Source organism: Vombatus ursinus, unplaced genomic scaffold, assembly GCF_900497805.2.
Source record: "Vombatus ursinus unplaced genomic scaffold, bare-nosed wombat genome assembly UNPS02014932.1, whole genome shotgun sequence".
Classification (NCBI taxonomy): Eukaryota; Metazoa; Chordata; class Mammalia; order Diprotodontia; family Vombatidae; genus Vombatus; species Vombatus ursinus.
The window spans coordinates 5,375,435-5,401,784 of NW_020954710.1; the positions used below are offsets into that span (position 1 = coordinate 5,375,435).

The window sequence follows — 26,350 nt, forward strand, 5'->3', positions numbered from 1 at the left end:
GTTATGAATATAGAGAGCATCCTGACGGCCTTGAAGGTGGCCCATGCCTACTCAGCCAAGTCTAGTCATTGATGACCTCCTGGTGGGAGGGGCCGGAGATCAGTCATGTTAGCACCAATGTGAGCCCCTCGGGGTGCGGGGGATGAACCTGTTTAAGGAAGATGTACTTAGGCTGCTTACATTGTGTCCTGTTGACAAACATGCATTGGCTCCATCCCCTCCAGCATCCAGAGATACGCCGTCATTCCCTTGTCCACTAACTCAGGCCTGATTGGCTGGGTTCCCCACTGTGACACGCTGCATGCACTCATCCGAGACTACCGGGAGAAAAAGAAGATCCTTCTCAACATTGAGCATCGAATCATGTTACGGGTAAGTGGCAGGTGCCTGGTCTGACACACTCACCCCACAAGTCAAGGCTTGAGGTGACCTTGGTTCTCTTCTTCTAGAAATCCTGAGGGCAGTGGGGACAGGGGTGGGGGGAGGAGAATAGCGGGTGCCCTTCCTAGAGTCTCGGGACGTTGGGCAGGCACAGCTTGGGTGGCCCTGGCCGAGAGGGAGTAGAGGGCATTCCTTCTTTTCCAGGTACGGGTTACTCTGCGTGGTACTAGGTGGCTCTGGAGGGCCTTTCCTGCCTCTGGTTCACTCCGAGATTATTATTATGGCCTAAGTGTCCAATGACTATTTTAAACCTAAACCAGCTTCCTTCATGGAGAGCCAAAAGGACCTAGAAATGGGGCAACTGTTATATGTGAGACACTGGAGGATTTCTTTTTTTATTGGACCCAATCTGCGATTTCATAAATGTAGGGAGTTCCTTGTGAGAACTTCTCTCCACCAAAGCAGATTGGCACCATCAGCACTTACGTTGCAGAGAGTTGCTGGGGGCACTGAGGTTAGGTGACTTACCCAGAGCTGCGCGGACATCAAGCCAGGTCTTCCTGCTCTCTGTCCACTCTATCACATTGCTCTTAGTCTAGAAGATACAAGATTTTAAAAAGATGTGGTCCCTGCCCTCCTGGGGCTTACAGTCTAGCACATCTCAGACTCCAACCCAAGCTAGGCTGTGAGAGGGCCCTTGGAGGACCAAGGTGCCATAGGAAGGCAGCCTGATGGGGAGCTCTCCCTGCCGGAGGAGATGGACTCTGATCACCCCACCCCGGGGAGGCAGGCAGGGCTTCTGATCAGCTCCCCCCAGACATGGCTGTCAGCACCACAGTCTCTACTGGCATCTCACATCCATTCCAGGAGGCCTCAAATTGCAGGCGAGGTCCTCGTTTTTGACACCATTTCTCTGGTGATTCCTTAGACTGGTAGTCCACCAGGCTTGGTGACCTCACAGTTTCTCATTTCACTGAGTCCTCATCCAAGCCATGGCCCTGTCTCCTTGGGGCAGTGGCAGAAATGCACACTTTTCACTGAGTGGGATGTGTCTCGTTTCAGATGGCTCCAGATTACGACCACTTGACTCTGATGCAGAAGGTGGAAGTGTTTGAGCATGCTGTCAATAACACCGCTGGGGACGATCTGGCCAAACTGCTGTGGCTGAAGAGCCCCAGCTCCGAGGTACTCACACCACTGCCGCTGCTGCGTGCTCACGTTGCCCTCCCCACGTGGAGTCACTGACTGTGGCTCACTCGTAATCAGCAGTCCCAGGATTGCCTTTAAAGCCTTGTGATGGCTCAGCAGTTTGAACTTGCTTTGTCTCTGGGCACTGCATTGGGTGTAGCCTTCCTGAGGCCAGTTTGGGTCACTCTTTCTCTCTCTGTGTGCTGTATTCTAGGTGTGGTTTGACCGAAGAACCAATTATACCCGTTCTTTAGCAGTCATGTCCATGGTTGGGTATATTTTGGGCCTGGGAGACAGGTGAGTGACTTTCATTCTCCTTCCTTCCTGTCATCTTTTTTCCCTTGCATTTTTAACCATTTAACCATCACTCTTTGGCTTTTTGGTGAGATTTGGTGGCTGGTTAATGAATAAATATTTCCATTTGACCTTTTTTGCCATGTATCCTACTGTACTTTCCAATAAGCCAGGGTTGGATTTGGAGTCAGAAAACCTCTGCTACCTGCTACCTTAACTGAGCATTTTTGTGTAGAGAATGGTATTTTTTGCTTTTAATCCTCAAAGTGTGAGAAGAGTGACTTATTAATGAACCTGTTAAGGACTTCTGACGAAGGGACATACTTGGGTATTTCAGTTTCATTATTATTTGCTGTTTAAGGTTGGTTTGAATCTAGAGATTCCATAGTTTACAAAAAGTGACATGGAATGGGGGAAGAGCACTGCATTGGAATCAGAAACCCTCGCTTGGGACCCTCACATTGCTCCTTTACTCACTGTGTAACTCAAGACGAGTTACGTAGCCATTCTGGGCCCCTACAGAGTCACGGGGTTGGAAAGGACCTCAGAGTCATGTAGTCTGGCCCATACATGAACAAGAACTCCTGAGCCTCGAGAACCATCCCACACAGTGGCCATCCTCCTCCCTTGGGCAGCTCTGTGAACTTTCCCCTTAAACCCAGTCTAAATCTGCTTCTTTCCAGCTTCTGTCTGGTCATTACTACTGGGACTGCCCCCGGGGCTTGAGAAGAGCAAGGCTGATCTCTTTTCTAAGGCATCGCCCTTCCTTTACTGGAAGAGTATTGTCATGTTGCACTTTACCTCCACTCTCAAGCCTCCCAGGTCTTTCTTCTGAGGCTAATCTCCCCAGTTCCCTCAGCTGACCCCAGTGTGGTGTGTTCTCAAGACCCCTACTCTTGGCTTACTACATTCTCCACATCTGAGGGTACCCATGCTGCCAGCCTCTGAACTGCCTAGGCTGTGACTCTGGACCCAACCAGAAAACTGCAAAGAAGGCTCTGATTTGGCAGCCCCCTCCTCAGGAACTCCCACAGCTGCTGGTGCCTCATCCAGATGTTTGCAGGGAGCATCCTTCCTTAGGCCTTTTTTTGAATGGTGCCTCTTGATATGATGTAGGTCCTGCCACCGTGGAAGTAGGTAGTGTGCACCTGCCTTGCAGTTTCTGTAAATGCTGTGATCCTGTATATGGGGTCTTGGCCAGTGTCAGACTTGGCTGTCATAGGCTGTGAAGTCAGCTCAAGAGAAGAAAAATGTCTAGGTTAGTGGCAAACCCCTTGCCCTAGAGTGACTTTATTAGGATGGGAAACCCATGTATGATTTAGTGACAAGTCCTGGATAGTTCTCTCTGTGTAGTCATAGGGGCTGAGTGACTTGTCCAGGGGACTCCGACGAGCCATTGCAGGAAGTGGCAGGATTAAAACTCAGGCCTTGCTGACTCCTAAGCCGAGCACACTAGCTACACCTTCCTACTGCCTCTCGGTGTAATAGGCTGACATAACTGATTCAAAAACACGCTTTAAAATCTGTCCTTTTTACTTTTAGATGTGGCCTTCTACAATTAGAACCAACCAAACTAGAATTTTTCTATACTTCTGTACTATAAAGTTATCCAACTCTCTTGGCGAGAAAAGGAATCTGAAAATGTTTGTAATAGATATTCAACAGCTGAAGGCATTACTCCTGTCACCCCAAATTTCTCTTCTGGTCTTGTGTCCCCTGCACGTACATTTACATATCCTCTCTTGGTATTATTCGCTTTGCCCCCTCCTTCTAGGCTACAAATAACCTTATCCTCAAATCAGTAGTAAGTGTTTAAACACACATAGCCCTGACTATGGTGCAGACCCCCGTTCTCTGGTCAGACGGTGCTGCAGAGCTCGGAGAGAAGGGCCTTTCTCGCACAGCACGGCTGCTCCGAACTGTTCTGCCTGTCAGGCAGCCAGGAGCCAGGGGAAGCGCGTGGTCGGGGCCACTTCTGGCTTGCCCAGATACGCTCTCATTCAAGGCCTGTGCTGTGGCCTGCGAGTCAATGGATCCATCTGGGCTGCTCTAATAATTTGTGCCTCTGGTCTCTCCTTGGAATGAAGACACCCATCCAACCTGATGCTGGACAGACTCAGCGGGAAGATCCTGCACATCGACTTTGGGGATTGCTTTGAGGTGAGGAGATGGCCTTAATTCTGCTGGCCCCGAAGCACATAGAGGGAGATTTTCCCCTTTGCAGTCCTTCCTTCTTGTGTAGTTTAGAATGGCTCTAACCCAAGAATGAACGCCTCTCCCTAGGCCCACCAGGCGGGGTGGGGTCTGAGGCGCCCCATCCCTCCTTCACCTTGTCCTCTTCCTCACCTTCTTCCCACCGTCCTTCGTTGCAAACCCCTGGAGGACAGAGCCCACTCTTGGCAGCCCCCTCAGCACGTAGCACAGTGGCGTGCACAGAGGACACACTCAGATTTTGTTGATATAATTTCTGTAGATTGAAGTTCAGTGACATGGCTTTCCGTGCTCTTTGTGTAATCCGTGTGGAGCTTTTCCTGTCCCCGGCGCTTAGCGCAGGGCCTGGCACACAGTAGGCACATGATAACTGCTGGTTGATTGAAATTTCTGTCGGTTAATTCAGGATGATTCTGGGGGAGGTACTTCTCTTGGCCTGGTTTCAGCTTGAGAAAGCGAACCAAAAGTGGTTTTGTGACTCTGTTTGTCCCGCGCTAGGTGGCGATGACTCGAGAGAAGTTCCCTGAGAAGATTCCATTTAGACTGACAAGAATGTTGACCAATGCCATGGAGGTGAGTGGGATCAGGAGTGGGCAGCTTCAGAATGGAGCTGGGATGAGACACGAGACGCATTCCCTGAGCTCACTGGCTTGTGTAGGTAGCAGAGCCTCCCACCCTGTACCCAGGGAGGGCTCAGGGGGGTCGCTATCCAAGTCACTTCTCTCTGGGCCCCGGGCTCCATAGAGACAGCTGGGGGCAGCTAGGCGGCACAATGGATAGAGCGCCGCCCTGGAGTCAGGAGGACCTGAGTTCAAATCCGACCTCAGACCAGACACAATACTTCCTAGCTGTGTGACCCTGGGCAAGTCACTTAACCCCAAAACAAGAAAAGAAAAGTAGAGAGAGCTCCCTCACCTGCAAGTTCCTTATATTAGTCAAATCACGGGTCCAGTCCCTCTCGTCGCTCTGCCGAGGTGTGAGGCAGTGACGTTCCCCTAACTCTTCAGCACATTTTAGGCCAGTGCCTTTGTCTAGTTGGGAGCGTCAGACAGTCAGCGGTCTTTCTGGCCCTCACTCCTAGCTCCCCTCCGCTGCTGCATGTCAGTAAAGACATGGCTGACTTCTCTTCCATGAGGAATGCAGTAGAATCCGTTGGGGTGGAAGCGAGTACACCTGGAACCTGCGGCCCTGCTAAACAAGGTCTGGGTCTCTGCTTCAGGTGACAGGCCTTGATGGTAACTACAGGATCACCTGCCACACAGTGATGGAGGTGCTTCGGGAGCACAAGGACAGCGTGATGGCCGTGCTGGAAGCCTTTGTCTACGACCCCTTATTGAACTGGAGGCTTATGGACAGTAAGTGCTCGAGAATGCAGGAGAACAGAAAGCCCCACTCACCAGACTGGAGCCCCTCCCCCACCTCAGCTGGGCAGTGGGAAGTTCCCTCCCAGAGCCCTAGAGAGGAAGGTATATCCCCCTCTTCCAGGGTGGCTGGGGCAGGGGACGGTGCATTCCCAGCCCTCGAGATGCAGGCCATTTGTAAGTTGAGAACCTCATGTAGCTTCTTGGCCATCCCCCCTCCTTCCCTAAGAGCATGGAGTAGTTGCTAAAATTATGCTTTTAGGTGTACAACAAAGTGTTCCACTTTTGTAAAACCTCCCCTTACGTCCTTAACTACATAGTCTAAAGAATTGCTCATTAACCATTTAAGGGCTGCCCTAAATCACTTTGGATTTCTTTCTTTCTCACCATAGACACTCCCTTAATAATGCTTGATCTTCCTCTGGTTTGGGCTACAAGGCAGAAAACTAAGTTTGGGTAGGAAATAGAGTTGTGTCTTAGGGGAACAATATTCAATTATTTTTTTCTGCCTGTTGATGGAAATTTTCCCTGTAAAATTCATTACTATCAGATCCTGTTCCTACTATTTCCTCTCTCACACCTTCTCTGAGTCCAAACATGGCAGTGGATGAATTAAGTGGAGAACTAATACTGCATGTCCTCATTATATCCTCCTATGCAAATGAGGGATAACTGTCTGTTTCTGAGTATTGCTGGTTGAGAAAGGATCAGGGCTTCAGGATTCTAAGAGAATGTCCACCCACTTTCCTTAATCTCAGATGAAAGCATAAAACCCTCTTCAATGTTAGTTTTATTTCTTTCCCCAGCAAATACGAAAGGCACTAAGCGATCACGAACGCGGACAGACTCCTACTCTGCCGGCCAGTCTGTAGGTGGGTGTATCCATAGGAAGAGTGGGGTGGGGTTCTAGTTGACCTTGGGATATGCAGGGGCCAGATAGTCTTTTCTTCCCACACTTAGCAAAGGTCCTTGTCGCCTCCATGTCATGTGCCAACACAGAATCTGAAGGTCACCACCTTTTTTTAAAAATATGATAATTTTATAGTTATATAATAATAGAACAAAAAATATATAACAACATTGTAAAGACAAGCCACACTGCAAACTGTAAGAACTGTGATCAAGGGACAGTAGATAGAGCACCGGCCCTGGAGTTAGGAGGACCTGAATTCAAATCCGGCCTCAGACACGTAACACTCACTAGCTGTGTGACTCTGGGCAAGTCATTTAACCCCAATTGCCTCACCAAAAAAAAAACAACAAAAAACTATGATCAAATCAATGACCATCTATGATTCTGGGGGACTGATGCTGAAGCACACATCCTCTCTACCTTTTGACAGAGGTGGTACATTTAGGTGCAGAATCAAACATCTGTGTGTTTGAGCATGGCCAGTGAGGAACTTGGCCTTGCCTAACCGTGCGTAGTTCTTTTTTCTTCAGTGTGGTGGTAGTGAGGAAAGAGAAAGATTGAGAGAGAGGAGGGAGGGAGGGAAAGAGAGAGAACAGGGATTTCTGCTCATTGAAAACCTAGAACTTTAAAACAGAGGTGGAGGAAATGAGAAGCAAGTGTCTGCTGGACTTGATTCTGGAAAAGAAGGGGCAACAAGTGATTGGTGAAGTAGAAATTATGGCAGGCACAGGAAGAAAGGACCATTTATTTTTTTTTTTACCTTCCTCTATTGAATGTTTTTTTTTTTCCAATTGCATGTAAAAACAATTTTTAACATTTGTTTTTTAAAATTTTGAGTTCCAAATTCTCTCCTCTCCCTTCCCATCCCACTCCTTGAGACAGCAAGCAATTTGATAAAGGTTATACATGTGTAGTCACACAAAACATATTTCCACATTAGTCATGTTGAAAGAAAACACAGACAAAAAGAAAATAAATAAGTATGCTTAGATCTGCATTCAGACTCCATCAGTTTTTTGTTTATTTTTTTTTCTGGAGGTGGATAGCGTTTTTTATCATAAGTTCTTCAGAATTGTCTTGGATCATTGTATTGCTGAGAATAGCTACATCACTCACAGTTGATCATCATACAGTATTGCTGTTACTGTGTATAGTGTTCTCCTGGTTCTGCTCACTTTACTTTGCATCAGTTCATGTACATCTCTCCAGGTTTTTCTGAAACCATCCTGCTCATCATTTCTTATAGCACAATGGTATTCCATCACAATCATTTACCACAGTTTGCCTAGCCATTCCCCAAATGATGGATATCCCCTCAATTTTCAGTTCTTTGCCACAACAAAAAGAGCTGCTATAAATGTTTTTGTACATGTAGGTCCTTTTCCTTTTTTTTTTTTCTTCATCTCTTTGGGATACAGACCTAGTAGTGGTATTGCTGGGTCAAAGGGTATGCACAGTTAGATAACCCTTTGGGCATAGTTCTAAATTATTCTCCAGAATGGTTGGATCTGTTCACAACTCCACCAACAGTTTTGTAGCATCCCAGTTTGCTCATATTCCCTCCCAACATCTTTCATTTTCTTTTCTGTCTGTTCTGTCACGTTGGCCAATCTGATAGGTGTGAGGTGGTATCTCAGAGTTGTTTTAATTTGTATTTCTCTAATTAATACTGACTTAGAGCATTTTTTCATGTGACTATAAATACCTTTGATTTCTTCATCTGAAAACTGCCTGTTCATATCCTTTGACCATTTATCAATTGGGGAATGACTTGTATTATAAATTTGACTTAGTTCTCTACATATTTGAAAAAGGAGGCCTGTATCAGAGAAACTTGCTGTAAAAATTTTTTCACAATTATGATTACTGTGAGTTTTCCTCCATCCTGTTTTTCCCCTGTTTATCCTTTTCTCTCTCTCTCTCTTCTTTCACCCTGTCCCTCCTCAGAAGTGTTTTGCTTCCAACCACTGCCTCCCCCAATCCACTCTCCCTTCTATCAGTACCTCTCCTCTCATATCCCCTTTCCCTGCTACTTCCCTGTAGGACAAGATAGATCTCTATACCTTGTCTGAGTATGTGTGTTATTCTTTCTTTGAGCTAATTCTGATGAGAGTAAGGTTCACCAACCCATCTGCCCCCATCTTCCCCTCCACTGTAAAAGTTCTTTTGTGCCTCTTCCATGTGAGATATTTTATCTCTCCCTTCCCCTTTCTCCTAGTGCATCCCTCTTTCTCACCCCTTAACTTTATTTTTTTTTATAACATTGCATCATAGTCAACTTACACCTGTGCCCTCTGTCTGTGTATACTCCTTCTAATTGCCTTAATAATGATGAAATTCTTAGGAGTCACAATCTCAATTTAAACAGTTTAACATTATTGAATCCCTTAGGATTTCTCTTTTCCTATTTATCTTTTTATGCTTTTCTTGAGTCTTGTATTTGAAAGTCAGATTTCCTATTCAGATCTGGTCTTTTCAACAGGAATGCTTAAAAGTCCTCTATTTCATTGAATATCCATTGTTTTCTCCTGAAGATTATACTCAGTTTTGCTGGGTAGGTGATCCTTAGTTGGAATTCCTAGCTCCTTTGCCATCTACAGTATCATATTCCAAACCCTCTGATCCATTCATATAAAAGCTACTAAATCTTATATAATCCCGAGTGTGGTCCATGATTTTTGAATTATTTCTTTCTGGCTGCTTACAATTTCTTCTCCTTAACCCGAGAACTCTGGAATTTGGCTATAATATTCATGTGCGTTTTCATCTTGGGATCTCTTTCAGGAGATGATTGGTGGATTCTTTCAATTTCTATTTTACCCTCTGGCTCTAAGATATCAGGGGAGTTTTCCTTGATAATTTCTTGAAATATGATGTCTCGACTCTTTTATCATGGCTTTCAGGTAGTCCAGTAATTCTTAAATTATCTCTCTTCAGTCTGTTTTCAGGACAGTTGTTTTTCCAACGAGATACTTCACATTTTCTTCTCTTTTTTCATTGTTTTGATTTTTTTAATCATTTCTTAATGTCTCATAAAGTCATTAGCTTCCACTTGCCCAATTCTAATTTTTAGGGAATTATTTTTATGTTAGTGAGCTTTTATACCTCCTTTTCCATTTGGCCAATTCTAATTTTTAAGGAGTTCTTTTCTTTCATAAATTTTTGTACATCTTTTTCCTTGGCCATTTCTGCTTTTTAAGGAGTTCTCTTCAGTAATTTCTGTACATCTTTAGTCTTTTTTTTGTTGTTCATTTTTCCAGCCTATTTCTTGACTTTTGATTTTATGTTAAAGTTGGGCTCTGCTCTCAGGGTGGAGGGGGCACTGTCCCAAACTTCAGGTTTTTCATGTTGCTGTTTTCAGAGCTAGTTCTGGAGGGTGTGTAAGGTTCTTCCAATGTGGTATAATCTGAGGAGAGGTGTGGTCACTGCTCTCCTGGCTTGTGCTGTGGTCTGTGAGCAACCACAAGCACTCTTTCCATCCCTGGAACTGTGACCAGGGTCCTTCCCGCTCCCCTGCAGCCACAGGCTCTAATGTGCTAATGCTCCTCCTCACCCTGAAACTGTGACCTGGACCTGTGTAGGGGCAGTTCAACTGAGTCCTGCACCCGGTGCCAGCAGGGGGTCCCCAGAAATGTCCTTCTTACTGCTTGTCTGATCCCCTTACCATCCGTGGGATGAGAGCTTTGGAAGCCCCGACTGCCAATCCGTTGCCCTCAAGGCCTGCTGCTGGCATGCTGGGATTCAGCCTGTGCCTGCGCTGGACTGTGCTCCACTCTCACCCCAGTGAGACAGACTAAGTTGTCTTGGGCTGGAAGATTGTTTCACCCCATTTCCATTCGTCCTTTTGTTGGTTCTGCCACTCCAAGATTCATTTTGAGGCTGAGTTGTTAGGAGGGGAATTTGGGAGATCTCAAGCAGGTCCCTGCTTTTACATCTGGGCTCTCTTCTCTCTCCCCCCTCCCCCAAGAATCATTTAAAATGACATTCCTCTGGAGGTGATGAGGCCCTCATCACACATAGTCAGCAGTTGTGGAACATAGTAGGTGCTTAATAAATGGCTTTTGGTTGACTGAATGAACAAGTATTTATTGAATGCTCTTGTGCCCAGCACTGAAAACTTGAAGTTGCTTATAATGGAGCATTCCAACCTCAGATTTTCTGCCATGACCCACTCTGTTCCCTAAAAGATGATTGATAATAATAAACCTGAGTAACAGCCAGTGCTTAGGATCTGCTGCCAGGCTCTCCAGCATGCCCACACATTCCTGGCCCTTCAGACTAAATGTGTCTAACGCTGACCTCGTCTCCCCAGAATGTACTCTTCCTCTCACGATGGGGTCACCGTCTTCCCGGTGAGCGTACGTGGAGAGGCTTGACTCTTCCCAACACTGAACAGCTGCTATGGCTCTCAGACTCTTTCTCCTCTGTGTCTCACCCATGCCCTCTTCGCTTTGATCACCTCGCCAGTCTCCCTCCATCCCGTTCCCTCCCCAGGTTATCCTTCACAGTACAGAAACCTGCATGGTGCCTTCCTGGGGCCCTGCTCTGATCAAGGCTCTGCTCTACTAACACGTCTTCCTTGGCCCTCCCCCCCATCCCACCCCCACCTAATGAATAAAATATAAACTCCTTTCCCCACATTCCTAACCGAATATAAGCTCCTCAAGGGCAGGGACTTTTTGCTTTTGTATTTATGTTGCTAGTGTTGAACACAGTGCCCAGTATACAGTAGGTACCTGATATGTACTTATTGATTGACCTTCAGGGCCCTCCACAATTTATCTCAGGCCCACCTTTGTATTTCCTTTCCTGTAAGCTTCTTTTCACCCAAACTAGACCGCTTCCTTTTCCCTGTTCCTGCCCTGTCCTTTCCATGCTTTTCCTCACACCAGCCTCCTTCTGTGTCCATCTCCACATATTGAAGTTCCTCCCTCCCTTCAAGGCAGAGCTCAGGTGCACCCTTCTCCTTGATGCCTTCCGTGTTCTCCCAAACCAAAGCACCTCCTCCAGTCTGTTGTAGCATCTCATCTGGACCTCTCTGAACCTGGCTTATTCTGCCTTGTGGCCATGCCCTCTTTCCCTGTTAATTTCGAAGCTCTTTGGGGGCTCCCCAGCACCCTGCACATCCAGGGGGCTTGGTATCTTTTCTGAAGCAGATTGACAGAGGGCATTTTCTTCCTGAGAAGTCCTCCTTCGGTTGGCCCTGGCACTGTGACATCCCACAGAGTGCCGGTGATGGCAGCAGCCAGGGGACAGAGAAAGGGATAAGCATTTCCAAGGTACCTCCCCTGTGCCAGGCACTGTGCTCAACACTTGACAACTTTTATCTCCTTTAATCCTCACAGCAACCTTGGCAGGTAGGTGCCATTATCATCTCCATTTTACAGATGAGGAAGCTGAGGCAAGACCAGAGAGCCTTGTCAGATAGTTTGCAATGTAAATGAAGAGGTTATTGACTTGCTCAGGGTCACACACCTAGTAAGTGTCTGAGGCAGGATTTGAACTCGGGTCTTCCTGACTCCAGGCCCAGCATTCTAGATACTGCTTCACCTAGTTGTTCCTCACAAGAGGAACCTGGGAGTTCCTTCTTCCAATGAAATCACAGGCCTAGTCCCTATTCCCAATTTTTAAAAAATCTTCTCTAAGACATAATATCTTACTTGGGTAATTCCACACAATTCACATTCTTTTCTGCTGGAGACCTTAATCATTCGGATGTGACCTCCACAATTTGAGAACTCTCCTGCCTCACAGAAATGCAGTGTTCTGAATTCTAAGCTGGGTTCCCAGTCAGTGAAATAAGCAGGTGGTAGGTGACCTGTGCAGCACTGTTAGAGGGGATGCTCCTGACAATAGCCCTCATTTCTCGCCACACTTGAAGTTTGGCAAAATACTTTACATCTCACAGCAACCCCCAGGAGGTAGGTGTTCTTATCCCCACTTTACAGACAAGAAGGTAAGGTTCAGCGATGTTAAAATGGCCAAACATCTGCATTCAGATTTGAACCTGGGCCTTCCTGGCTCCACATCCCTCCGGTCCCCACTGTGTAGCTTGAGACTTTCTGAGAAATTCGTTTTGCTTGATGGAATGAAGACTATTTCTGAATAAGTCATATCAGTGACATCTCTTAGCCACAGTCTAAAAGGTATTCATGTTTTTCTGTCCTCGTATATCTCCTGCTACTTTCTTAGCCTCTTTTTTGTTTGACTAAACGTTCTGTTTTTCATGCCTAAGGCGGACGTAACAGCTGGTAGGTAGGGATCGTGTCTCATCCAAATTTCCTATCTGCCCAGCCCAGCACTGTAGGTAACTGAATAGATGTGTGTTGAACTGATTGGAGCTGAGGAGGGTTTGGTCAGGACCTTATAACACAACCATATCCAGAGAGCGTGATTTTCTTTTTTTCTGTTTCTCTTCCCATAGAATTATTGGACAGCATGGAGCTTGGGGAGACTGCCCATAAGAAAACAGGGACCACAGTGCCCGAATCCATCCATTCTTTTAGTAAGTCCAACCATGGTGTCTTAGATTGTGGGGTCTAAGGGAAAGAGTGCATGTGTGTGTGCTGCCTGGGGAGGTCAGCAGAGGGGGCCAGTCCCGGGGAGGAGGAGGAGGAACGTCTCAAGCTTCTCCCTATCTTCTGCCAAGAGAGGTGAACAACAAAGCCGACTCAGCGCAACCACATGAAAAACTCTCTTCTGACAGGCCTCTGAGCACTGCTCTTTTTCCTTTTTGTTTTTCAGTCGGGGATGGTTTGGTGAAACCAGAGGCTCTAAATAAGAAGGCTATTCAGATTATTAACAGGGTTCGAGATAAACTCACTGGTGAGTATGCGTTCGTGTTTACTTGGAAGGAACATAAACTTCGTAGAATGCATTTCATTTCTTGAAGTAGGTGGTTGGCATGATTTTCAGGCTTGTTGTTAGGGCCTAGGCTTTTACTACCAATTAGCTAATTAATTAGATGGTGCTGATTCTCTGAGGTCAGCACTTATGGAGGCTTTCAGGCCTCTCTTGTTGATCACCTGTACCAGTAGTACAAGTCAAGGTCACAGGAAGATAGCTTTAATTAAGGCATATAAAATTCTTTTACTTTAGTTAAATATGTTTTCCTTCCATGAGCTTTACCAGCATGAAGGGCAGCTAGCCCATCAGCCTATATGTTCATTACCCATGTAAATTCTGTTTGAGATTACAGAGAAAAGGCAAGGAGACTCAAACAGAAGAAGATTTGACTTCCTTGCTTATGCTAGCCCATCTCTGGGCTACAGATTGGTAGATCTAAAAATAGATGACCATAAGATATACTATAAATATGGCTCAGTGGACAGAGTGCTGGGCTTGGAGTCAGAAATGCCTAGGTTCCGATCCCAGGGCAGCAAGGTGGTGCCATAGTATAGAGTGCTGGGCCTGGAGTCTGGAGGACTTGAGTTCAAATCTGGCCTCATATACTTACTGGCTGGGTGACCCTAGGCAAGTCACTCCATGCTGTTTGCCTCAGTTTCCTCATCTGTAAAATGAGCTAGAGAAGGAAATGGCAAATAACTCCAGTATCTTTGCCAAGAAAACCCCCAATGGGGTCACAAAGAGTCAGACATGACTGGAAAATGACTAAACAGCAACAAAATCTGATCCCACCTCCAACACCTAATAGTTGTGTGACCGTGGTCAAGTCACTGAACCTCTGTGTGCCTCAGGCCACTTCCTACATCATATGTGAGTTCTGATCAGCTCTGGCTCTAGATCCTCCACACTGATTCACATTCATGACACGAGCCTTAAGGATGTTCAAGACTAAGTACTCTGTGGTGACCAAGGATGTCTCCCTACAGTCAGCTTTATCCCCTTGCTGTGAGACTGTACTAACTGTTCTCTCAAGGAAACTGGAAAATAACCAGCTCTGGCATCTTTCACACCCACCCAGGAAAGATCTCCTATGGGTGAGGAAATAAGAGGGCTAGACAAGGGACGGGAAGGTCTTTAAGATGCTTTGCTAATCCAGTGTTAGCAAAGCTTTCTTGTTCCTGCTCTCCCAGGTCGAGATTTTTCTCATGACGAAACTTTGGATGTTCCTACCCAAGTCGAGCTACTGATTAAGCAGGCCACGTCCCATGAGAACCTCTGCCAGTGCTACATCGGCTGGTAAGCCTGCCCGAGCCGCTTGGAGGAGAGGCAGCATGGAGGCGGGTGGGGATGGTGCCGACCCCCCACGAGAGCACCAGGGAGTGTTGGGGATGGTATAAAAATGCGGGGGAAAGTCAGTGCACACCGTCCCATTCATCTAGGCACCAGGGGCCTTGAATCCTCACTTTTTTTGAAGCCCCATAATTGCAACAGACTTAGACTTTCTCAGCTCACATAGACAAAGCAGAATACTAACAAACGCCAATTGAGAAAGCAAACCCTACAGTTAAAATAGGAAAGGGAAAAATGGTTTGAAGGAATTGGTTGTCCTTTTACCATCCACTGGAGACAGAAGGGGTGGAAGAGGAGAGCAGAGAAATGACAGGAGGGGAGACTGGAAAAGTGCAGCCTATGATCTGTAATTGTGACCTCAAGGACCGTGCCTGGGTAATCGCCCCAGGCATGCTTCCAGGCGAGAAATTGAGGAAGGGGCTAACAGTTCAGTGTTCTTCTGGGATGCAGAGGAGGCCTGAGTCCTTGACTGGTGCTGATGGGCATGTCCCACACTATTAGTTATGGGGGAATGCAGGGAGTGCCCCAGGGACTGCCAGACCTTGATCTTTCTTATTTCAGTTTCTTCCCTTTAAATTTTGAAAAAGCCTGCATTATTAAAGGCTGGTCTTTGTCTTCTCAGGTGTCCTTTCTGGTAGCTGGAGGCCCCAGGATGCCCAAGATTCTCCCGTGGAGGCTTTCGTCCTCCAATGTACACTTCCACAAAACAAAACAACACTGGCCAGAGAGCCTTGTCAGATAGTTTGCAATGTAAATGAAGAGGACTGCTGTACATTAAAGGTTGGCTTGAGCCGGCTGTGGAGCTGCTGTTGAAGAACAGACTTTGTCAGAAACACCAGACTTGACATGGTTCCCAGGACCGTGAAGAGGAACACGCCAGCACCTAAACAAAGCACTTGGTCTTTGGGGCCCCACGGTCCATAACTTCAGAAATACGGGTCTTGACTTAACTCACCAAGAAACTCATCATAACGTTTTCCAGTGAAAGAACAGCCCTGTGGGCCCAATCCTGGCAGACTCGGCCACTGGGCGCAGTCAGTTACAGGGAGGGCCTATGGACCAAGAAAGAGCCTGCCAGTGCCTCCTCCCTGGCCCAGCCCAGGGACGCTGCGCTGTCAGTCACCGCCCTCAAGGCCAGGGGGAGAGCTCCCCTGCCCCCCCCGGCTCAGTCACAGAGCAGGATCGGGAGCTGCCAGTGAGACCTGCGCGGTCCGCGGTCAGAGCAGAGGCGTTGTGAAGAAGAAGGTGGCATTGCTGTGGCATGGTGATGGGTGTCAGAGGGAGGAAAGGTCTGAGGCAAGGAGGGAATTATGAGTCAATATGAGAGGAAGGGCACAAAGCATAAAGTATAGCCATGTCTAGAGGCCATGATGTATCTGAACAAAAACTTCTGTGCCAATAAACACCAAAATGCTATAAAAGACCTTTGAGTAGCTTCTTATTTCTGATCATAATGGAACAGAGGGAACATGGAGAGAGGCGGCCAAAATACAAGGGGAGAGGGTGTGGAGGGAAGGGGATGGTTGCAAGAGATGGAGGAAGTCAAGACTGGATGACAGGTGGGGTGTTGGGGGAGGGAGGTGGAAGACTTGGTGATTCCAAGGTTGTGAGCCTCGGTGCCCTCCAGAGGGCAGATTCCTGCTGAAATAGAAGTGGCCAATGGTATCAGAAGCTTCAGAGCAGTCAGATGGGTTGAGCACTGAGAAAAGGGCAGCCTGAGGTGGAGACCAGGCCTCAGAGACAAACCCTGGCTAAGGCAGGACAAGCCTAAAGCCACCCGATGGCAACCGGAGCCAGGCCAGGAGTTTGGCCAACCAGAGCTGTCCAGGAAACTGAGTTTATGGGCAGGACAAACCTGGCCACACTGGAGCTGGGGCCAGCGCCATAGCCAAAGTGCCTTCTGTGGGCACCCCCAGCCCAAGCTCTAGTGCTCTGAAGGTCTCGGGCAGGTCCCTCAACCTAGCCCCTTGATCTGGGCCTAAGCTGGCTGCCATTGTAACCAAGTGTCTGATGCGGTTTCCAAGCTATTTAATGCCAAATGGCACAATCAGAGGATCAGAACTCACTGGTAAGTGCAGTGAAACTTCCTAGCACTGTTTGCTGCTATAATGGGAAGATTAATGACTTCCAGGGCTGCCCTGGGGGGCGAGGAGTGGGGGGGTCAGCATTCTAGGCTCCAAGGCCCTCTCCCTTCCACCACCAGGCCTCAACCCATAGGCTTCCTTGGGTAAGGAATCCCTCAAGCTTCCAAGGCCAACAGTCACCCGAGCTCCAGGTGTTCTCATGCAGCATGGCTGGGGAGGATCTGGACAACCGAACAGAGCCACCAGCAGAGGGGTGACAGGTCGGGCCTTCCTGTGGATACCATTTTCTAGGAGTTAGTTGTGAAAGAAAGAATTGAAAGAGATAATAGCCCGGGAAGATAGCAGGGTCAGATGAAAATTTCCCAACAATGGGGAGGCCCCAAACATGTTTGTTTGCAATCAGCAAAGGAGCAGGTCAAGATGGAAGATGGAAGAGTGGTCTAAGAGCACGCACATGTACAGTCACACACACACACACACACACACACACATACACACACAAGACAGGATTAAGGGCAAAAGTATAAGGACTGACAATGGTGGAGAACAGCCGACTCTCTCTTATAAAGGGGCAAGAGGGAGAATAAAGGATAATGTAGAGTAGGGACCTCCACCCACCGGTTCCTGAGGACAGCCAGAACTAGGTGAAAATGGAAATTCAACAAAATAAATAAAAATACAAGAAAACACAGATAATACATGGTTGTCTAAGTCAATATGAAGCCCACAAGGTCTTTAAATACAGTTCCACAGCCCCCCCCCCCTTTCTATCTGAGTTTGACACCAATAGCTAGAGTTGAGGAAAGGGAAGAGGGGCACAGCACAGGGGACTTTATGGGGCTCCCAGGTGATGGAGGCAAGCTAGCTACTCAAGGTGCCATCTCTGTGTATGCCACCAGATGGTGCTCCAAACCCTATCCCTTTCAGTCCCTTCTTAACATACATTTGATTGGGATTTGCCTGGGATCCTCAGCTCTCAGTTTTCCTTTTAATGCCTCTGCCCCGAGTTCCATCTATTGTAACCTCAGGGCATGAATACATTCCAAGCAATAATTTGCAATTGATCAGAAATGGCTCAGCCCAACCCTCCCATCCCATTTGAGAATCTGATCTCCTTCCCCGAACTTGGGGTGATGGAAAAGAATTATATATTCTCATTATAGATTAGCATGTATTTACTGAATGGAGTTAAAAGGGAAAGTGGTTCATCATTTAAGACCCCTAAGGGACTCCGCCTCTCCTAGGAAGGTCTGCTATCCAGACTTCCCACCCCTGGTGGCTGGGGTTCCCCTGAATGCCTTTCTTTAGGGATTTTCCTGGTCCACTTTTAAAGAGGGCCTTTTCACTGGCCAGACAACCTGGAACAAGCTGTCCCCTTCTGGTGCCTGGGGCAGGATGATTGATCCAGAACAGTCATTTCCTAGGGGCTGTTGGGGGGGGGAGTGCCACCCTAGGCCCCTCACCGAACATTGCAGACCCTTATTTTAACTCTTGCTGATTTCTGGTGGGGGTCTGAGATCTCCAGGACCATCCAGTATTTCTACCAGGCCCCAGGGGTCCTCAAACAGAGTGGCCATTCCCTGACCTTGCCTCCAAACTCATCATCCCCATTGCACCTCCAGTACATGTCTTTTTTTTTTTAGGCAATTGGGGTTAAGTGACTTGCCCAGGGTCACATAGCTAGTAAGTGTCAAGTGTTTGGTCTGAGGTCAGGATTTGAACTCAGGTCCTCCTGACTTCAGGGCCAGTGCTCTATCCACTGTACCACCTAGCTGTGCCCCCAGTATATGTCCTAATTTTTCAAATGTCCCCCTCAGAGTGCAATATAAAATGACTTTAGGCAGCTGCTTTATGTTAAAATGCCTTGAAGCTAATCAACCAGGTAAGGGGAATTTGGAAAAAGAAGGGAAAACACAACTAAAATGAAGGAAGCAAAAGAGAAAAAGCTGGGGGGAAAGACAGGGGAAGGATCACTCTACAAAATATATATGTGACTTAACATTGTGGAGCCCTTCCTTTAGTATGTGAGAGATTTAGAAGTTTTGCTCTCCCAGGGACCTACACAGGTTTTAGGTCAGATTTTTTTTTTTTCTTTTTGGTGAGGCAATCAGGGTTAAGTGACTTGCCCAGGGTCACACGGCTAGTAAGTGTCAAGTTTCTGAGGTCACATTTGAACTCAGGTCCTCCTGACTCCAAGGCTGGAACTCTATCCACTTAGCCACCTAACTGCTCCGTAGGTCAGATTTAAGGAAGAACCTTTGGACAGAGCTGGAAAATGAGTGACCACAGAAAGCTAGGAAAACTTGAAAACCTATAAGTACAGGATGACTAATCCTGGTGGCTTCATGGAGGCAAGGGAATGGATCCAATTCAATAATCCAATGCAATAAATATTTATTAAGCACCTACTATGTCCCCTCCATTCCAAAGGATATATGGTCAAGTTGCTTAAAATGACCTGTTTACTTAAAAATAATTTTTTATTGGTGGCTTTGGTTTTTACACTGCTAAAATTTCTTTCCCCTCTTCTACCTCCTAGGGAACTCCCCCATAAAACAACAAAAATAATTCCCAATATAGTTTATTTCATTAAATATTTCTCAATTACATGTAAAAAATTTTTTAAATTTAAAAATTTTGAATTCCAAATTCTCTCCCTCCTTTCCCTGCCCCCTCCCTGAAAGGGCAAATAATTTGATATAGATTATACATGTGAAGTCATGCAAAACATTTCCATATTAACCATGTTAGCAAAGAAAACAGACCAAAAAAAATTAAAAGAAAGTAAAAAAGTATACTTCAATCTGCATTTAGCTCCATCAGTTCTTTTTCTGGAGGCAGATAGCACTTTTCATCGTGAGTCTTTTGGAATTGTCTTGGATCATTGCATTGCTCAGAATAGTTAAGTCATTCACAGTTGGTCGTTGTACGATATTGCTGTTACTGTTTACAATGTTCTCCTGGTTCTACTCACTTCACTTTGCACCAGTTTGTGTAAGTCTTTCCAGTTTTTTCTGAAACCATCCTGCTCGTCATTTCTTCTAGCACAATAGTATTCCATTACATTCATATACTACAACTTGTTCAGTCATTCCCCAATTGATGGGCATCCCCTCAATTTCCAATTCTTTGTCACCACAAAAAAAGCTACTCTAAATATTTTTGTACTTTTCCTTTTTCTATGATCTCTTTGGAAAACAGACTGAGTAGTGGTATTGCTAGGTCAAAGAGTATATAGAGTTTTATAGCCCTTTGGCCATAGTCCCAAATTGCTCTCCAGAATGGCTGGATCAGTTCACAACTCCACCAACAATGCATGTCCCGATTTTTCCACATCCCTTCCAACATTTGTCATTTTCTTTTTCTGTCATATTAGCCAAACTGATAGTTGATTCGTTGTCCTTCATTCTTGATGACATTACTACGTTGGAGTCACGGTACAGTGTGTCCGACTATGGCTGATCAAATCAATATGAACTTGGAAGGCTCCAACACAGGTCAGGCATAAGTAGTCCACATGACCATTTGGAGTGGAGATGTCTCTAAATTTGCACATCTCACATTTCTTTTGAGCTACTACAATTTTTCTTTGCTTATAGTGCAGTGCCTTTCTTAATGTGGTCCTGTGCCAATGTTTCCCATGTCTCACAATTGATTCCAAAGTTTTTCAGAGAGATCTTGAGAGTGTCCTTATATCACTTCTTCTGACTGCCATGCGAGCACCTGCCTTATGTGAGTTCTGCATTAAAACGTCTTTTAGGCAAACGAATGTTTGGCATTGGAACAATATGGCCACCAGAATTGTGCTCTCTGCAGTAGAGTGTGAACACTTGGCAGCTGGGCTCCAGAGAGGACCTTGTCCTGCCAGGTGACCTTCAGAATCCTCCTAAAATAATTCAAATGGAAGCGATTCAGTTTCCTTTCTGAAGCAGCACTGGTATTGTAAATCAATTTGATTCCTGTGAGGTGGTATCTCAGAGCTGTTTTAATTTGCATTTCTCTCAATAGTGATTTAAGTATTTTTTCACATGACTATGGATAGCTTTGATTTCTTTGTTCATATCCTTTGACCATTTAGTCAATTGGGGATTCTTATTCCTATTCTTATTAATTTGACTTAGTTCTCTACATATTTGAAAAATGAAGCCAAACAAAAAAATTTTAAGAGAAAAAAAAAATCAGCAAAACTGATCAATACTTTGAAAAAAATCTGACAGCCTATGCAGTGTTCTACACTGGTAAACCTGCCCAACTTTACAAAGGAGTAGAGAGAAGTGTGACCCATATTCTTTTTACTCCCAGGGCATCATGAAACCTATAGGGCACAGCCCACAAAGAATGAAAAGGAGTAATTGCATAAGACAGCACACATCTTGTTCCTCTCTTTGTTTTTGGATTTTGAAGACTGGGTGCCCCTCTCTCACCTAGACTAGCCTCTTATGGGATTCATCCCACTACTGATAGCTGTGGAAGCTAACCCTGCTCTATTTTTTCTGACCCAGGCCCATCTAACCATCCTTAGGTAGCCTGGTGGCCCTCTGCTCCCAGGCGCTCACCTCAGAGGGATCCTGTGGGGACATCATCTCAACTACAACTCAACTACAGCTTAGAACTCCCCAAATCCATCCATCCGTCAACCCTAGCCTTCCCAGCAGCAGAAACTACAGGCCTGCACCACCACACCCAGCTTGATTTCATGATCTAGTGGCATGAGGGATGAATTATCTCCATTCACAAAGAACCCATATCGCACCTCTGTGATCCGGGGCCTTCAGCAATGCTCCAGAGGTCCACCTCTCCTACCTCCTGCCTCCTAACTGGACTCTCCAGGACCACACCTCTACCTGTTCCTGCCTGCTTTGGGGCAGAGATGTCAAACACAGAGCCTATGGCTCCACAACTAGTAAGTGACCAAAGCTAGATTTAAACCCAGGCCTCCCCCAACACCAGGTCTTAGGTCTCCCCCATCACTTCTGAGGCTGCACTCCCAAGTACACCCAAACCAGATTAAAATTTAAATGGGAACTATTTTTTAAATAAAAAAATACAACAAAACATAGATGATATTAATATATGGTCTTCTAAATCAATATGCAGCCCACAGGGATCCTTTTATACTATTTAGCGGCCCCTGTTTCTATTTGAATCTGACACCAATGCTGTAGAACACAATACCACCACTTGCAGAGGACTTCAACATACACACTGATACTCCCTCCAATGCCCAGACTCCCCAGTTCCCTCCACTCCATTTCCATTACAAAGAAATGATCACATCCGTCATCTTGCCTCCAATCAGAAAACAGTGCTAACTGGATCCATTACAAAATTCTGGATCCACTCTACCCAAAATGGATCCACTCGACTGTCTTGGACGTCTTCACAGTATTCTCTTCTGATTCTCATCCAAACTGTCTGACCACCTTTGCTGGCTCTTAATCCAGGTCACCACCACCACCACCCCCCCCCACCCCGCCAACCATGGATGACCCCAAGGCTTTATCCTGGGCCCTGTTCTCCTCTCCCTCTATCTTACATCACTTAGTGGTCTCATCACTCCCACGGATTTAATTATCTTCTCTAAGCACATGAACCTCTGATCTATTTATACCATCTAAACCTCTCTTCAGAGCTACAGTCTCTCACCAGTTGGTCAGTCAGCCAATAAACATTTATTTAGCACCCACCACGTGCCAGGCACTGTGCTAAGCATGAGTGATACAAAGAAAAGGTAAAAGATTCTCTTTAAGAGGGGTGACAGCTTGCAAACAAGCAAGCTATATGCAAAATAAGTTGGAAATCATCAACAGAGGGAAGGCACAGATTCAAGAGGAATTGGAAAAGGCTTCCTGTAGAAGGCTGAATTTTAGCTGGGACTTGAAAGGAAGCCAGGGAAGCCAGGAGGTGGCAATGAGAAAGGAGGGTTTTCAAGGCATGGGGAACAGCCAGAGAAATGCCTGGAGTGAGGAGACGGAGTATCTTGTCCAAAGAACAGCAAGGAGGCAATCATCACTGCATCACTGAGTAACCAGTGTGGTTTAAAGTGTAAGATTAGAAAGTTTGACCCTTAGTAGGTCTATACCCCCAAAGAGATCAAAGATAGAGGGAAAAGACCCATATGTACAAAAATATTTATGGCATCTCTTTTTTTTTTTTTTTTTTTTGTGGTGACAAAGAACTGGAAACTGAGGGGATGCCCAACAATTGGGGAATGGCTTGAACAAGTTGTAGTATATGATTGTGATGGAGTACTACTGAGCTATAAAAAATAATGAAGGAGGGGCTGCTAGGTGGCACAGTGGATAGAGCTCAGAGCTCCTTGGAGGCAGGAGGACCTGAGTTCAAATCTGACGGCAGACACTTGACACTTACTAGCTGTGTGACCCTGGCAAGTCACTTAACCCCATTACCTCACCCAAAAATAAATAAATAAAAGAAATAATGAAGATGATGGTTTCAGAGAAATCTGGGAAGACTTGAACTGATGCAAAATGAAGTGAGCAGAACCAGGAGAACAAGTTATACACTAACATCAATATAATCAACTGTGAAAGACTTAGTAACTGATCAAAACAATGACCCACCACAATTCCAAAGGACTTATGATCAAGCATGATACCCTCCTCTAGAAAGAGAGCTGATGCACTCAGAATACAGACTGAACACATTTTTTCTCTTTCTTTCTATTTCTTGCTCTTTTTTTTTGACATGGCTAATTTGAATATTTGTTTTGCATGAATATACATATACATATTATACAAATATACATATCTGTAACAAGAGAGAGAATTTGAAACTGATAAATTTGAATTTTTTTAAAAAAATATTTATTTACTTTTAGTTTTCAACATTTACTTCCATAAGATTTTGAATTCCAAGTTTTCCCCCCATCTGTCCCCTCCTCCCACCCCAAGATGGCATGCACATTTATATAGGCTCAACATATACATTCATATTAAACCTATTTTCACATTAGTCATGTTCTAAAGAAGAATTAGAACCAATGGGAGAAACCATGAGAAAGAAGAAACAAAAAAAAGAGAAAGCAAATAATATGCTTCGATCTGCATTTAAACTCCATCGTTCTTTCTCTGGATGTGGACAGCATTTTCCATCATGAGTCTTTTGAAGTTGTCTTAGATCCTTGCATTGCTGAGAAGGGCTAAGTCTATCAAAGTTAGTCACTGACTTTTTTTTTAAAGTAAGGGGGGAGCATATTAAGGGTGTTGAATACCAAACAAAGGATTTAATATTTGATCCTGAAGGTAAGAGGGAATCGATGGAGTATACTGAGTAGGGGATCACTGGCAACCGATTTTTGGACTTCTTGAACTGACTGTCCCATAGGCATCTCAAATTCAACATGTCCAAAACAGTCCTCATTATCTTTCCCCCAAACTCTCCTCACTTTCAAAACTTCCCTGTTACTCTCAAGTACACCAGCAACCTTCGGGTCACCCCATGTCACAATCTCCGTGTCCTCCTTAACTGTTCTCGGGCTCTCACTTCCCATATCCAATCTGCTGGCCATTCCGATTTCTATGTTCATGACATCTCTTATTGCCTTCTTTCCACTCACTCAGCAGCCCCCTTGGTGCAGGCCCTCATCACCTCATGCCTGGACTATTGCAAATGCCTTCTGATTGGTCTCCCAACCTCCAGTCTCTCCGGACTCTGATCCATCCTCAGCTGCCCAAGTGATTTCCACCTGACCCTGTCACCCTCCTCCTCAATAGAAGGCTCCCCTACTATCCTCCTGGATTCAATATAAACTCCTCTGTTTGGCATTCAAAGCCCTTTAAATCCTAACCTCCTCTTACCTTTACAGGCTTCTTACACCTTTTTGTTGTTATCCAGTCATGTCTGACTCTCCATGCCCCCATTTGGGGTTTTCTTGGCAGAGATACTGGAGTGGTTTGCCATTTCCTTCTCCAGCTCATTTCACAGATGAGGAAACTGAGGCAAACAGGGTGAAGTGACTAGCCCAGGGTCACACATCTATTGTCTGAAGCCCAATTTGAACTCAGGTCTTTTTGACTTCAGGTCTGGTGCTCTATCCACTGTGCCACCTAGCTGCCCTTCTTACACCTTATTCCCCAATGTATATACTCTTTGACCCAGTAACACTGGCATCCTGATGTTTTCAGGAATTTTCTCTGGCTGTCCCCCATGCCTGGAACACTCTCCCTAGTCCGATCTGACTTCTGACCTCCCTGGTTTCAAGTCTCAAATAAAACTGAGTCTTCTACAAGAAACCTTCCCAACACCTCTGACTTCCAGTGCCTTCCCTCAGTTATTTCCTATTTATTCTTTTTACAGCTTGTTTGTACACACTTGTTTGCATGTTGTCTTACCTAGTAAACTGTGAGCTACTGGGTTCAGGGACTGTCTTTTGTCCCTTTTTGTATTCAAGGTGCCTGGCACATAGTAGGTGTTTAACATGTTTTTTGTTTGTTTGATTCTATTATCCCAGGAACTAACTGTGTAACCTTGGGTAAGTCATTTCCCTCCTTTGGGTCCCAGCTTCCCCATCTGTAAAAAATAAGGCACGTTGGTCCAGATGACTATTTCTAAATAATAAAAATAATAATAATAATAATAACTAGCATTTACATGGTGCTTTAAAGTTTGCAAAGCTCTTTACAAATATCCTCTCATTTCATCCTCACAATCACTGTGGGAGGTAGGTGCTATTATTACCCTCAATTTTACAGCTAAGGAAACTGAGTCAGAAAGAGGTGAGGCGTTTGAGGCCCGATCTGAACTCGGCTCGGCGGAGCCACGTGGCTGCCTGTAAATCCTCGATCCTCTACGTCTCCGGGCCTCAGTTTCTTCCTCTGTAAAACGGGGGGGGGGAGGTTGGACTAGATGACTATCTTTCCATTTAGTACTCGATGTTACATTTCCGGCCTCAGTTTCCTCCTCTGTAAAACGCAGGGGTTGGACCGCATTACTGAAGCCTGACCCTAAGCTTCTCTGCGTCTCACAAAGCCACGTCGCTAACAGGCAACCGGGGGAGCTGCAGGAGCTTCTCTGCGCATGCGTCCACAGGAGCACTCCCTACCCCGCCGCTGTCCTCTCGCGATATCTCTGGGGTTGGGGGGGCAGGAAGATGGCGGCTCCCAGCCTTCGAGCCGTGAGACCCGGGCCTCAGGCGGCGGCGGCGGCGGCTGCCGAGCCGGGCGGAATGATGGTGCTGCCGGGGTTCAAGGACGCGGACAGCTTCGTGAAGGTGAGCGATCCGCGACCCTGAGAGCCCGAGGGCCCCTGCCCTCTGCCCTGGGCCTCCCCTCCCTGGAGGGCCGAGCCCCCCCCCCCGCCCCCCTGGGGTGCGCCGGGCCTGCCTGCCCTCGGCGCCGCCTGAAGAGAGAGACACGCCCCGGTCCGCGAATCCGCCCCCTCTTTATGGAGACAGTTGCTGGGATTCCCCCGTCCCCCTCTGTCCCCCTCTGCCCATGTTCCTCTGTCCATCCTCCCCTTCTGTCCAGCCCCCATCCATCCATCCTTCTTCCCTCCTATCCGTCCTCTTCCTCCTCTCTCCATCCCCCTCTTTCCCTCCTCCCCCCCTCTGCCCATGTTCCTCTGTCCATCCTTCTCCTCTGTCCACCCCCATCCATCCATCTTTCTTTCCTTCTATCCATCCTCTGCCCATCCCCCTCTTTTCCTCCTCCTCCCCCTCTGCCCATGTCCTTTTGTCCATGCCCCGCATCTCCTCTATCCAT

At 46.3% G+C, this 26,350-nt stretch overlaps 2 protein-coding genes across 2 annotated transcripts in view; both read left to right on the top strand.

Moving 5' to 3' along the window:
• Nucleotides 1-15,967, top strand: part of MTOR (mechanistic target of rapamycin kinase) — a 117,913-nt gene extending 101,946 nt beyond the window's left edge. Inside the window, exons 48-58 of the mRNA XM_027843822.1 lie at nucleotides 225-372; nucleotides 1,444-1,566; nucleotides 1,784-1,866; nucleotides 3,951-4,023; nucleotides 4,573-4,647; nucleotides 5,294-5,429; nucleotides 6,242-6,307; nucleotides 12,773-12,853; nucleotides 13,093-13,173; nucleotides 14,385-14,490; nucleotides 15,167-15,967. Coding sequence (XP_027699623.1) covers nucleotides 225-372; nucleotides 1,444-1,566; nucleotides 1,784-1,866; nucleotides 3,951-4,023; nucleotides 4,573-4,647; nucleotides 5,294-5,429; nucleotides 6,242-6,307; nucleotides 12,773-12,853; nucleotides 13,093-13,173; nucleotides 14,385-14,490; nucleotides 15,167-15,182 — 988 coding nt within the window. The 3' untranslated portion in view covers nucleotides 15,183-15,967. The remainder of the gene's footprint in view (nucleotides 1-224; nucleotides 373-1,443; nucleotides 1,567-1,783; nucleotides 1,867-3,950; nucleotides 4,024-4,572; nucleotides 4,648-5,293; nucleotides 5,430-6,241; nucleotides 6,308-12,772; nucleotides 12,854-13,092; nucleotides 13,174-14,384; nucleotides 14,491-15,166) is intronic.
• Nucleotides 15,968-25,736: 9,769 nt separating this feature from the next.
• EXOSC10 (exosome component 10) overlaps nucleotides 25,737-26,350 on the top strand; it is a 42,292-nt gene continuing 41,678 nt past the window's right edge. Inside the window, exon 1 of the mRNA XM_027843970.1 lies at nucleotides 25,737-25,860. Within this exon, the coding sequence (XP_027699771.1) occupies nucleotides 25,741-25,860 (120 nt within the window). The 5' untranslated portion in view covers nucleotides 25,737-25,740. The remainder of the gene's footprint in view (nucleotides 25,861-26,350) is intronic.